Source organism: Ictidomys tridecemlineatus, chromosome 7, assembly GCF_052094955.1.
Source record: "Ictidomys tridecemlineatus isolate mIctTri1 chromosome 7, mIctTri1.hap1, whole genome shotgun sequence".
NCBI classification, from domain to species: domain Eukaryota; kingdom Metazoa; phylum Chordata; class Mammalia; order Rodentia; family Sciuridae; genus Ictidomys; species Ictidomys tridecemlineatus.
This window is the reverse complement of record NC_135483.1, coordinates 176,302,748-176,316,690: the sequence shown is the minus strand read 5'-3', so window position 1 is coordinate 176,316,690 and position 13,943 is coordinate 176,302,748. Positions and strand designations below refer to the sequence as shown.

Genomic DNA, 13,943 nt, shown 5'->3' with positions numbered 1-13,943 from the left:
GCTACAACCTAGCCCTAGTGTTAAGTTTTTTGAGTTCTTTATATATCCTGAATTTTAATGCTCCATCTAATGTACATGTGGTAAAGATTTTCCTCCCATTCTGTAGGCTGTCTATTCACATTACTGTTTTCATTGCTATGAAGAAGCTTTTTAGTTTGATTCCATCCCATTTATTGATTATTGATTTTACTTCTAATGCTTTAAGAATCTTGTTAAGAAAGTCAGTTCCTAAGCTTATATGGTAGAGATTGGACCTACTTTTTCTATTAAGCACAGGGTCTCTGTTCTAGTGTCTAAGTCCTTGATCCACTTTGAGTTTTGTGCAGGGTGAGAGATAGGGGTTTAGTTTCATTTTGCTACATGGATTCCCAGTTTTCACGATACCATTTGTTGAAGAGGCTATCTTTTCTCCAATATATGTTTTTGGCACCTTTGTCAAGTATAAGATAACTGTATTTATGTGGGTTTGTCTCTATGTCTTCTATTCTGTACCATTGGTCTATATGTGTTGTGTTACTATGGCTCTGTAGTATAAGGCCTGGTATAGTGATGTCACCTTCACTTTTCTCACTAAGGATTACTTTGGCTATTCTCTGTGTCTTATTTTTCCAAATAAATTTCATGGTTGCTTTTTCTATGAAGAATGCCATTGGGATTTTAATAGGGATGGCATTAAATATGTATAAAGTTTGTGGTAGCATGGCTTTTTGACGATGTTAATTCTGCCTATCCAAGAGCATGGGAGATCTTTCCATCTTCAAAGGTCTTTTTCTGTTTCTTTCTTTAGTGTTCTGTAGTTTTTATTGTAGAGGTCTTTTGCCTCTTTTGTTAGATGGACTCCCAAATATATATATTTTTAATTTTCTAATTTCTCTTTCAGTGGATTCATCACTGATGTATAGGAACACATTTGTTTTATGGGAATTAATTTTTAAATCCTGCTACTTTGTCGAATTCATTTATTCATTCTAGAAGTTTTGTGGTGGAATTGTTTGAATCTTATAAATATAATAGAATGAGATCATTGGTAAATAGTGATAGTTTTGAGTTCTTATTTTCCTATTCATATCCCTTTAATTTTCTTCTTCTGTCAAATTGTTCTGGCTAGAGTTTCAAGGACAATTTTGTATAAAAGTGATGAAAGAGGGCATCCTTATCTAATTCCAGTTCTTAGAGGGAATGCTTTCACTTCTTTTTTCCATTTAGAATGATGTTGGCTTTGGGTTTACATATATAGCTGTGGTTACAATGTTAAGGTATGTTACTATTATCTCTAGTTTTTCTAGTGTTTTGAACATGAAGAGACACTGTATTTTGTCAAGTACTTTTTAATGTATCTATTGAGATAATCATATGATTCTTGTCTTTAAATCTACTGATGTGATGAATTAAGTGTATTGATTTGTATATATTAACCCAATTTTGCATCCCTGGGAAGAAACCAACTTGATCATGGTACACTTTTTAATATGTTTTTTCATGCAATTAGCCAGTATTATATTAAAGATTTTTGCATCTATGTTCATCAGGAATATTGCTCTTTAGTTATGTTTTCTTGATGTGTCTTTGTTTGGGGCATCAGAGTGATACTAGTTTCACAGAATGAGTTTGCAAGGGTTCTCTCTTTTTCTATTTGTGGAATAACTTAAGATATATTAGTATTAATTCTCTTTTGAAGGTCTTGTAGAATTCAGCTAAGAATTCACCAGCTCCTGGGCTTTTCTTAATTAGTAGTTTTTGATGGTGTATTCTATTTAATTGTTTGAAATTGATCTGATTAAATTGTGCATGTCCTCCTGATTCAGTTTAGGTAGGTCATATGTTTCTAGAAATCTGTGGATGGCTTCAAAATTTTCTATTTTATTGAAGTACAAATTTTCAAAATAGTTTCTGATTATCTTCTGCATTTCAATTGTGTCTGTCATGTTATTTCCTTTTTGTCACTAATTTTAGTAATTAGTTTTTTCTCTCTCTCTTCATTAGCATGGCTAAGGGTTTATCAACTTTATTTTCTCAAAGAACCAACTCTTTATTTTGTCAATTTTTTGAGTTGTTTCTTTTTAAAAAAAAAAAGGAGAGAGAGAGAGAGGGGGGGGGATTTTTTAATATTTATTTTTCAGTTTTCGGTGGACACAACATCTTTATTTTATTTTATGTGGTGCTGAGGATGGAACCCAGCGCCCTGAGCATGCTAGGCAAGTGCGTTACCGCTTGAGCCACATCCCTAGCCCTGAGTTGTTTCTTTTGTGTTAATTTCACCTCTGATTTTAATTATTTCCTGTCTTCTGCTGATGGTGTTGATTTGCTCTTCTTTTTCTAGGACTTTGAGATTTAATATTAGGTCATTTATTCATTATCTTTCTATTCTTTGAGTGAACAAACAATGCAATGAACTTTCCTCTTAGCACTGCATTCATAGTGTCCCAGAGATTTTTGTATGTTGTATCACTATTCTCATTTACCTCTAAGTATTTTTTTTATTTCATCCTTGACTTCCTCTGCTATCTATTTGTCATTCAATAGCATATTATTTAGTCTCCAGGTGTTAAAGTAGCTTCTATTTTTTATTTTATCATTGATTTCTAATTTCATTCTATTATGATCTGATAGAATGCGGGGTGGTATCACTATTTTTTTCATATTTCCTAAGAGTTGCTATGTGGCATAAAATATGGTCTATTTTAGAGAAGAATCCAAGTGCTGCTGAGAAGAAAGGGTATTCAATCACTGATGGAAGAAATATTCTATGTATGTCTGTTAATTATAAATTATCAATTGTATTATTTAGTTCTATAGTTTGTTTAGTTTTTGTTTGGACAATCTATTCATAGTAAGAGAGGAATGTTAAAGTCATTCAGTATTATTATGTTGTGGTCTATCTGTTGAAATTGAGTAGGGTCTCTTTGATATATGTAGATGTCCCATTGTTTAGGGCATCAATATTTACAATTGTTATGGCTTATTGTTGTATAATTCCCTTAAGCAGTATGAAATGTACTACTTTGTCCCTTCTGATTCACTTTGGCTTGAAGTCCACTTTATCTGATACAAGGATACAAACCCCTCTCTTGCTTAAGCGATCCATGAGAGTGATGTTTCCTTGCCATCCTTCCACCTTAGTCTGTGGATGTCTTTGCTTATGAGGTGAGTGTAAGAGAAATCTCTCATGTGAGTGATATTCCTCCAAGGCTTGGGGATGAGAGCCATAGTCCAAACCCAGTGTAAGCCTCTAATAAGAAATCCCACTGATGTTTGTTCTTTGTATCTGGAAAGCACAGTATCCATCAGTGCCTAATTTGCATTCTATGACATCAAGGGAAAAAGCTTACTCAAATGGAAAACTACTTCTCTTCTAACCATAAATGCAGATACTAGAATACAATAGCAGGAGAAATATTGGTCAGAAGTTCATTTTAAAATATCACAAAGGGTGGCCTGACGGGAACAAAAGACAAGTAAGGAAATATATATATATAGGAAGATATATCACTAGTGGGAATAAACAGAGGTGACCCACCAGGAAGTACTACTAAAGGAAAAAAATTCCTTAAAGGAGCTGGTAGGAGAGTATGAACAGGCTGACAGTGTTCATCAGAAAGGGACTTTCTTTATTTCTTTGAAAGACTAAGGAAAGTGAAAAGTTATACTATAAGAAAAGAAATAATGAGAGAGGACAAAGTGAGAAATAAGTAACAAGGACCACTGAATGTAAGCTAGGGAAGTGGCTACATTTAAAAAAGCAGTCTCTGTGCTCATGTAATTTGGATATTCCATTTCCTTCTCTGTGGTTTTAATCATGATAGTTAATTCTACAGTAAATTATATTTACTTAAAGAAAATGCATTTAAATGATTTGTGCAATTAATTTATACTACTAATTTACAGATAAAGCATAGAAAATAGAATTATGATGGTACTATATATACTAATATAACTCAAATCAGTAAAGTGACCTAACTGTCTCTTTATTTCCACAAGGTAGTCAATAAATAGCATCTAAAGTGAATAAAACTATAAACTGGACACTGAAATCAGGTACATTATAATAACAGCTGCAAGAAAATTATAAGAAAAACATTAATAAAAATGATTATTCCGTGAGGATGAGAAGGTTTCACTTTATCCTATACCTAGGCTCTTAATTAAGGCCTCATTTTCTTTTATTGAACTTTAGGTATTACATTAAATATTTTAATTCAATAACAAAAAAGGAAATACTATGCATAAATGTATAATGTGCCTACTATATTATCATAGTTTTCATCACATTAAAAAATCAACCTTGAAAAAAAATCAACCTTGCATTTACTAACATGGTTTTGTAAGCCATAAGCAGTTAATGAATAAATCAACACATCATTTCTAAGCATGATGCACTACCTGAAAGAATACTTATACCAAGAGAAGATGAAACATTCTTGATGACAATCACAACATCATCAAAAATTCTTAACTCTTATTTGCCTCTATCTCTAATACCACAATCCATGAATTAATAGTGAAGATAGATAAAGAGTAAAACAGTAATTTGAATATCATCCAAAGATTATTTTGTCAAGAACTTAGTATAACCTATAACTGTTTGTTTATTTTATTTGAATATTTATACAATAATTGATTCTAGTGTAAACCTTCAAGGGAAAGTTATTGATATTATCTAAGTAAATGCTATAATTTGAGTTTATAAAAATCTCTTCTTGAATTACTACTACTAACATTAGAATTATAAATATTTCCATTTTACAACAAATGCCAGATGTAGAACTCTCTGGCAACAATCATCTTTATAAGAAAATTCATTATCTCAGCTAGAATTTTCATAACAAGAAACTAAACCCCTTGTACTTCTTATGTAATTTTCTTTCTTCTTAAATTTCATTTCATTGACCAGATAATTTTAATTTCATTATTATGCAAGATTTAAATTATTGGTCTAATTGCAAAGCAAAAATACTACAGATACAAACAAATTCTTAAATGAGGCATGATTCTGTTGCATGTTATTCTAAAGGAAAAGAAAACTGAGAAAAGTTAGAAATTCTACTATAAAAAAAGAGAAATTATAAGAGATGTTTTGGGAGTTATTTCTTGTATATAGGATTAATTTTAAGCAGAAAATTGAGTGTGGCACAGAGATGCTTTGAGGTGTCTTAAACACTAATAAAGCATGTGTCTCCAAATTAACTAGTTACTAGTAATATTGTGGACTTCAATTTTCCCTCCATAAACTCAGAGGATTATTATATATAAACACTAAGTTTCTTTTCTAGTTAAAAAAATGATGCTATATGAGTGCATGGATCTAAATATGTGAGAATAAGTTAATGTATAAACATGAATAAATATCATACCTTTGCATTGTCTTTCATCTTTGTTTTACATTTGTTTTGTTCCCTGGCTTTACGAAGACCTTTCTGAGTAGGACCTTCTGGCACATTTTCTTTTTCAATACTGTGACCAACTACAAGATAATAAAATTTAATCTTAATTTTTGCAATTATTTTTTTTAAAAATACAATAATTTTCAAATGTTAATCATAGTCTTATTAATACATATATTTATTAAGTATTAAACAAATTACAGTCACACCAACCAAAATACTTTAAGTGGGGTCTTCAAAATTCAGGTCCCAAAAATGCAGGGTGGCATTAGAGGTTTTGTGTATTTATAAATAAAGTGGGAAAAGGCCAAGGCATAGAAAAAGAAATAAAATTTTCCAAGTGGAATTATATAATAAATACAAGACTTTTAAAAGGAGAATTTCATAATAATAAAATTTTATTATCTATGATTCTTGATGTTGAGAGAAACAGACAAGAAAAAAACACAAGGTACTATTCACATCTAGTTGTAACTCTGATTACCTAACTATCCAGGACTTCAGCAATCTTACAGAAACAAGTGTGTGTGTCGGGGGGATTGTGATGGGAAAAGTCTTTTCTTTCATATCTTTCCCTATTCATATTTAGGTACACATAATTTATACCTATATTTATAAATAAAAACTTGATTTCAAATAACTAATAAGGTCTTATTCATTAGCACATAAATAAAAGAAATTACTCAATGTCATAAATCACAACACTAGCTGGGCACATTGATGCATGCCTCTAATCCCAGCAACCTGGGAGGCTGAGGCAGGAGAATAACAAGTTCAAAGCCAGAGTTGGCAATTTAGCAAGTCCTTAAACAACTTAGTGAGATCATTTTAAAATTAAAAAAAATGGGCTAGGTATGTTGCTCAGTGATTAAACATACCTGGGTTCAATATCATTGGTGTCAAAAAAAATTACAATGCTAGATACATAATACAGAAAAGATTGCATACACAAAAATGCATGGATGATTTCAATGTCTAGGCCCTTTTAACAGATCTTGAGGTTATAAAAGCAAGGGAGCACACAACTGGCATTTATTTTTTTCTGGATATAACTTTTCCTATTAGTACCAGCTTTAGATAAAGCAGAAGATCCTCCAAATTACCTCCACAATAACAGAAAAACAATGTTCCATGAACCAGCATTACACAACAGAATTAGAAAGTCTTGAGTATCCAGACTGTCTGTCCTTTGGCAATGTTGCTACAAGTTACAGTTCCACAGTATCTTGGAAGTCAAAGTCTCAGATAAAGGCTGCAATTACAGCTTGCTGAGATAAAGAGAAAAATTTCACTTCTAATTCTCTTTTATTATAGTTGCCTCCTTAAAGACCAATTTTTCAACTGATAATAATTAAAAATATAATTAACATTCATGCTTAATTGATCTTTTACTATGTAATAGCCACTGTTCTAAACATTATGTCATGCAATTGTGTCAATATTCCTCTGCAGGTCACTGTCTTTTGTTCCCTTTATATACCTGAAGGGAAATTCATATAGTAATAAACACAAGAAAGAAAGGAGAAAGTAGTAAAAGAGAAACTCAGGATTCAAACAGATACTTGTATGAATCTGAGAAAATTTCATGTAGTATACAAGACATTACTAAGAATCACTTCATAAAAGAAAATTAAAAAACAAGAAAAAAACAAATTTGATCAGGATAACACATGAAAGTATAAAATCCAAAAGGGCTTGGCCTATGAATGTATGTTGTTATTCCACAAGCAAAACAGAATTAGAAAAATGTATATTCTAATAAAATTTCATAAAAATATTTAACACTTCAAACAAAACTTGAGAACAAACATTGCAGAAAGTACACTATACCAGAAGAGAGATAATGTTCTCAATTATTTCCAACTGTAGAAAGAATGAACATGATCTCTATTTCCCATCAAATAAATATTATTTATTTATATAAACATTTTTACAACAAATGAGAGGCTCAGACATTAAAGTTTGTGCCATATTCATGTTTAAGTAATATAATTCTCAAATGCCACACAATACTTCTTAATGTTTAGTTCTATCCAAGCAAACTCCATGTCTTCATCATAGCATCTTTTTTCCTATCATTTTATAATTCCTAATGACAAGGCCAAATGTACTGACTAGTGCAGCGTAATTTTATGTAGATAAAATAATTTTTATGCAGATATTATCAACATTTTAAGAAATATATAATTCCTTAGAGATAAAAACATACTCCAAATAAATAAGCACAGAAATTTTATTTGTTGTACTCCAGTATGAAACTTCACCCATTCAATCATTCCTTTATTTATGTACACACTGAAACAACGTTCTTTGAACCTGCTGAGGACCCTGAATAAATATCAGAAAACTATTGAAAAATTCACTTAACAAATATTTATGAAGCACCTACCTTTGTAAATCCCTGACTCCTTTATAGACCAAACACAAATATAAAGAGAAATATTCAACTGTAAAAAGCTTTTGAAAAAATAACTCATAATTTAACCCAGAAGAATAAATAGAAAATATCTAAGAGATTAGGACTGGTGTAAAGTGAAATGCAGAAACCAGGCATATACCTAATTAGAATTCAGAAAAAGTCAAGAGTTAAAGGGGAAAATATTTGAAAAGATAGGATCTCTAAATTAAACCACATAGTCCACGTGCAATTCCAAGAGCAACAAAACATTAAAGTTAAAAAGCAGCAGTTAATTTAACTTTGTGAAATAAAGAGTTCTGTGCTGTACTATATGTGGAGTATAAAAAGGAGTACTATGTTCTCTTAATATAGCAGTACTATTGATGTGGTGGATTACATTTATTGATTTCCTTATATTGAACCAGCCTTGCATACCAGGGATGAATCCTATTTGATCATGGTGCATGATCTTTTTAATATGTTTTTTTATCCGCTTTACCAGAATTTTATTGAGGATTTTTGCATCTATGTTCATTAGAGATATTGGTCTATAGTTTTCTTTCTTTCAAGTGTCTTTATCTGGTTTAGGAATCAGGGTGATGTTGGCCTCATAGAATAAATTTGGAATTACTCCCTTTTTTTCTACTTCGTGAAAAAGCTTGAAAAGTATTGATATTAGTTCTTCTTTAAAGGTTTTGTAAAACTCTGCTGTATACCCATCCGGTCCTGGGCTTTTCTTGGTTGGTAGTCTTTTGATGGCTTCTTCTATTTCCTCAATTGATATTGGTCTGTTTACGTTGTGTATATCCTCTTGATTCAATCTGGGCAGATCACATGCTAAGCCTCAGGCTAGCATCATTCTAAATGGAAAAAAACTGAAGGCATTCTCTCTAAAAATCTGGAACAAGACAGGGAGGGATGCCTTCTCTCACCACTCCTATTCAACATAGTTCCCGAAACACTGGCCAGAGCAATAAAACAGACGATAGAAATTAAAAGCATAAAAATAGGAAAAGAAGAACTGAAATTAGCACTATTTGCAGATGACATGATCCTATACCTAACGGACCCAAAAGGTTCTACCAAAAAACTTCTAGAACTAGTAAATGAATTCAGCAAAGTGGCGGGATATAAAATCAACACTCATAAGTCTAAGGCATTCCTGTATATCAGTGACAAACCCTCTGAAAAGTAAATCAGGACAACCACCCCATTCACAATATCCTCAAAAAAAATAAAATACTTGGGAATAACAAAAGAGGTGAAATACCTTTACAACAAAAACTACAGAACCCTAAAGAAAGAAATAGAAGAAGACCTTAGAAGACAGAAAGATATACCTTTTTCATGGATAGGCAGAATTAATATCATTAAAATGGCCATATTACCATAAGTACTCTATAGGTTTAATGCAATGCCAATCAAAATCTCAATGGCATTCCTTGCAGAAATAGAAAAAGCAATCATGAAATTCACTTGGAGAAATAAAAGACGCAGAATAGCAATTCTAAGCAGGAAGAGTGAAACAGGTGGTATAGCGATACCAGATTTTAAACTATACTACAGAGCAATAGTAACAAAAACAGCATGGTACTGGTACCAAAACAGGTGGGTAGACCAATGGTATAGAATAGAGGACACAGAGGCCAACCCACAAAATTCCAACTACCTTATATTAGACAAAGGTGCTAAAAGCATGCAATGGAGAAAGGATAGCATCTTCAACAAATGGTGCTGGAAGAACTGGAAATTCATATGCAACAAAATGAAATTGAATCCCTTTCTCTCACCATGCACAAAAGTTAACTCAAAATGGATCAAGGAGCTAGGAATCAAACCAGAGACTCTGCATCCAACAGAAGAAAAGTTGGCCCTAATCTCCATCTCGTGGGGTCGGTCTCCAAATTCCTTAATAGGACACCTATAGCACAAGAGTTGAAATCAAGAATCAACAAATGGAACATATTCAAACTAAAAAAAAATTTTTCTCAGCAAGAGAAATAATAAGAGAGGTAAATAGGGAGCCTACATCCTGGGAACAAATTTTTACCCCTCACACTTCAGATAGAGCACTAATCTCCAGAGTATACAAAGAACTCAAAAAGTTAAACAACAAAAAAACAAATAACCCAATCAACAAATGGGCCAAAGATCTAAACAGACAGAGGAGATATACAATCAATCAACAAGTACATGAAAAAATGCTCACCATCTCTAGCAAACAGAGAAATGCAAATTAAAACCACTCTAAAGTACCATCTCATAAGAATGGCAGCCATTAGGAAGTCAAACAATAACAAGTGCTGGTGAGGATGTGGGGAAAAAGGTACACTTGTACATTGCTGGTGGGACTGCAAATTGGTGCAGCCAATTTGGAGGGCAGTATGGAGATTCCTTGGAAAGCTGGGAATGGAACCCCCATTTGACCCAGCTATTCCCCTTCTCAGACTATACCCCCAAAGACCTAAAAAGAGCATACTACAAGGACACAGCTACATCAATGTTCATAGCAACACAATTCACAATAACTAGATTGTGGAACCAACCTAGGTGCCCTTCAACAGATGAATGGATTAAAAAAATGTGGCATTTATACACAATGGAATATTACTCAGCACTAAAATATAACAAAATCATGGCATTTGCAGGGAAATGGGTGGCACTAGAGCAGATTATGCTAAGTGAAGTTAGCCAATCCCTAAAAAACAAATGCCGAATGTCTTCTCTGATATAAGGGAGGTGACTCAAAACAGAGTAGGGAGGAAGAGCATGAGAAGAAGATTACAACGAAACAAGGAAAAGAGGTGGGAGGGAATGGGAGGGAGAAGGGGAATTGCATGGAAGATGGAAGGAGACGCTCATGGTTTCACAAAATACATGTATGATGGTGTGAGGGGGAAGGGAAGAAAATGAGAGAGAGAGATAAATGTCACAGTAGAATGGATAGAGAGAGGTGACGGGAGGGGAGGGGAGGGAAGGATAGGGAGGGCAGCAGAATACAACTGACACTAGGATTGCTGTATTTATACACATGGATGTATAACCAATGTGATCCTGCAATCTGTACACGTCAAAAAATGAGAATTCATACCCTATTGGATTCAAATGTATGATATGACAAGACCATTGTATTGTCTTGAGCAACTAATAAAAAATAATAATAATATAAATGTATAGGAGTACTATATTAAGGGTACTTTGCTTAACTACAAAGAATATTTATTTCATTTGTAAAACCCTGATGTCAACGTTCACAACTTTTCACTTTACCAAAAATGTCCAATTTCCAGTTAGTCATTCATTCTTAATTCATAATTTTCTATGAGAAATTATGATATATTAAGATACCATTAGGGCTGGGGTTGTGGCTTAGTGGTATAGCACTTGCCTAGTGCATGTGAGGTCCTGGGTTCGAGCCTCAGCACCACGTAAAAATAAATAAGTAAAATAAAGATATTGTGTCCAACTACAACTAAAAAATAAATATTAAAAAAGATATCATTATACATATCATATTCTGCTTTGGAAATAAGCATTATTACATTCAAATACCAACCTATAGCAAACTAAATTATTATAAATAACAAGCATAATAATCAAAACCAGCATAAACTTTTTAAAAAATGCATAATTCACAAAACTTCAGTCTTATCTCATATTATGTAATAATAAGTGTTTTCTGGGAAGTTCCTGAGAAATATTTGATATATGTTACCTAACAATAAAAGTAAACATAATCCATAATTGTCAGTTTAAGTATCTAATCAATAATAATTTATTACTTTATAATGTCACCTAGGAATTTTTTATTAATCTATCTACCATACAAGAGAAATGCAAAACTAAAAACCCTTTTCATGTGTGAAGGGTAGGTATTAAAGTAACAAAATTCTGTGTGGTAATAATTATGTGTGGCTTTTACAAAAATATAACATTGTCTAAAATTTCTATAATCAATATGGCACTTTATGGACCAAAAACAAAGTACATTGAAAATTCTTTGATAACTCTGCTCCAAATCAATCTACTTTTTATCTTATTTCCCACATTTTAATTAAATAACAATAATTTCTCTTCTTGCTAAAGTTCAGAGAAAAAGACAATTTGTTGTCCTCTAACCTCAGAGTGTACACATATGATTTGAAGAATGTCAACTGCCATACAAATTTATTCCCCAAATAAATAAATTGATGAATAAATGAATAAATGAGTGGATGACAGAGGGAGGAGGATGAGCAGGAGGAGGGATAGAAGAAGAGGAAGAGGATAGGAGGAGGAGGGGGGAGGAGAAAAATTAAACTTAAATGAACAAGTGAAGAGAGAAGGAATAAAATATGAAAATCATGATAAATAAGTTAATAATATATTTAATAGTTGTGGGGCTGAAGGTGTAGTTAGTAATAGAAAATTTCTTTAGTTGAGGTCCTGGTTTTAATCCCTATCATCTCAAAAAAAAATGTGGAAGATGGCAAGATTTATGAAGAGCCATCATTAATCCAACTTTTTAAAAAAATAAATCCCCTTGGTAAGTAATATCCCAAGTTCAGGCAACTGGAGCACTGAAAGAATCTTGAGATCACACAATCAAATGCTGAGATCAGAACCTTAGGAAAAGGTACTGCAACTATAGTATCTAAAACTAGAGAGTATGTTTATAAAGTGCAAAAATTTATTCAATAAAGATTTTAAAGTATTTATTTTGTTCAGATAATTGGGATATGCAACTAAAAAAAAAACTATTTCTTCATGTTGCGTAAGAATTCATTCCTTTCTACCAAGTCATTTCAAATTAGCACAGATCAAAACACAATTGCAAACTTGATCTTCAAAGTAATTTGTAAATTATCATTCTAGAAGAACATGCAATATGTTCTTTTATACACTGAATTAAATACAAAGAGCTAATATCATATAGGAGCTATCTGAAACCACTACTATATTTTGATGAAAATGTCAAGGATAACTATATATAATTATAAACTATTAGAAAAAGAATGAATGAATCATTAGAGATCAATGATTACAACAATAAACCCAATATGCAAAGTTCTTCAATCTTCAAGACACCATGTATATTCTTTTTTACAATTTTAGTCATTTAGGAATTGAATTCCTAACAGTTTTTGTTCAATAAGGCAGTTCTGTTTTTGTTTGATTGTTTTGATATTCTGATATTCTTGGCTTAATTTTGTCCTTTATTTGGGTAGTTTTATGTAAAGTCCTAAGGTACCCGGGTCTTCTTACTTAGCAAAACTTAAACTCTGTCTCTTCTAAAACTCATGTGTAAGCTTTGTTTCTGCTTTTATAGCATCAGTGTAGGATACTGAATATTAATGTATTATAATAATGTGTGAAAGAGTTCTCCCCAACTAGGGATAGTTGGAATTGGAAATGTCTATCATCACTGCCTGGCCTACAGAATTTCTAGTCTGTTCTTAGTCCTGTAGACTTTTATCCCTCTGTTAAGTCTCAAGTACTCTTGTTATATACATGCAGCCCAACCATCAGCTACAGACTTATAGTTATTGAGACCACTCTTTTGAGTTCCCTCTTCACTTTCCTACAGATTCTAAAGTTATGAACAATGTTATCTGCCTTTTCAGTTTTCTTTTTGGCATCCATTTCCAAGAAGCTTGGCTTGGAAATTTCCTCAAGCATGGAGTCATGATTGAAGGTAGATCATTTCCTTCTGCAATCTGAGATGTCTGTTTTTCAGATGCTAATAGTTGCCTCATCTATAGCTTACTTTTGGAGTTATTTATGAAGACAAAACTAGTCTGGTACCTGGTACTCCATCATGATCAGAACAGAAGTTCTTCCAAGATGGCTGACTCACATAGTTCTCAAAAATATATCTATATATTATCATATCTGCATTTCCTTAATTGTTTAATTAAAATTTTGCTTTGTGAAATAATTATCTCTCCACTTACTCACTTTTAAATATCTCTAGAATGCTGATCTCTGATAAGATTAAGAAATCATCCCCAATATTAAGCTAGAATTATATTTTACTTTTACCTTTAATTTCAGGAATATGAAAATTATGTCCTACATCTATGTTCTTCAGTGTTGCTTGAAGTCCAGAAATCTAAAAAGAAAAAAAGTCAAATATATAGGGTTATGTACTAAATGACTTTAAATGGCTAAGTAAAATAAAATGA

The 13,943-nt window shown here is 32.2% G+C and overlaps 1 protein-coding gene across 12 annotated transcripts in view; it reads right to left on the bottom strand.

Annotated features, from left to right (window-relative positions):
* The window catches only part of Spag16 (sperm associated antigen 16), an 872,559-nt gene that overhangs the window by 797,013 nt on the left and 61,603 nt on the right, over positions 1–13,943 (bottom strand). For all 12 annotated transcript variants that reach the window (XM_040294874.2, XM_040294876.2, XM_040294884.2 and 9 more), the window contains 2 exons: positions 13,801–13,870; positions 5,352–5,461 (listed from right to left, as the gene is read on the bottom strand). In XM_040294874.2, coding sequence (XP_040150808.1) covers positions 5,352–5,461; positions 13,801–13,870 — 180 coding nt within the window. The remainder of the gene's footprint in view (positions 1–5,351; positions 5,462–13,800; positions 13,871–13,943) is intronic.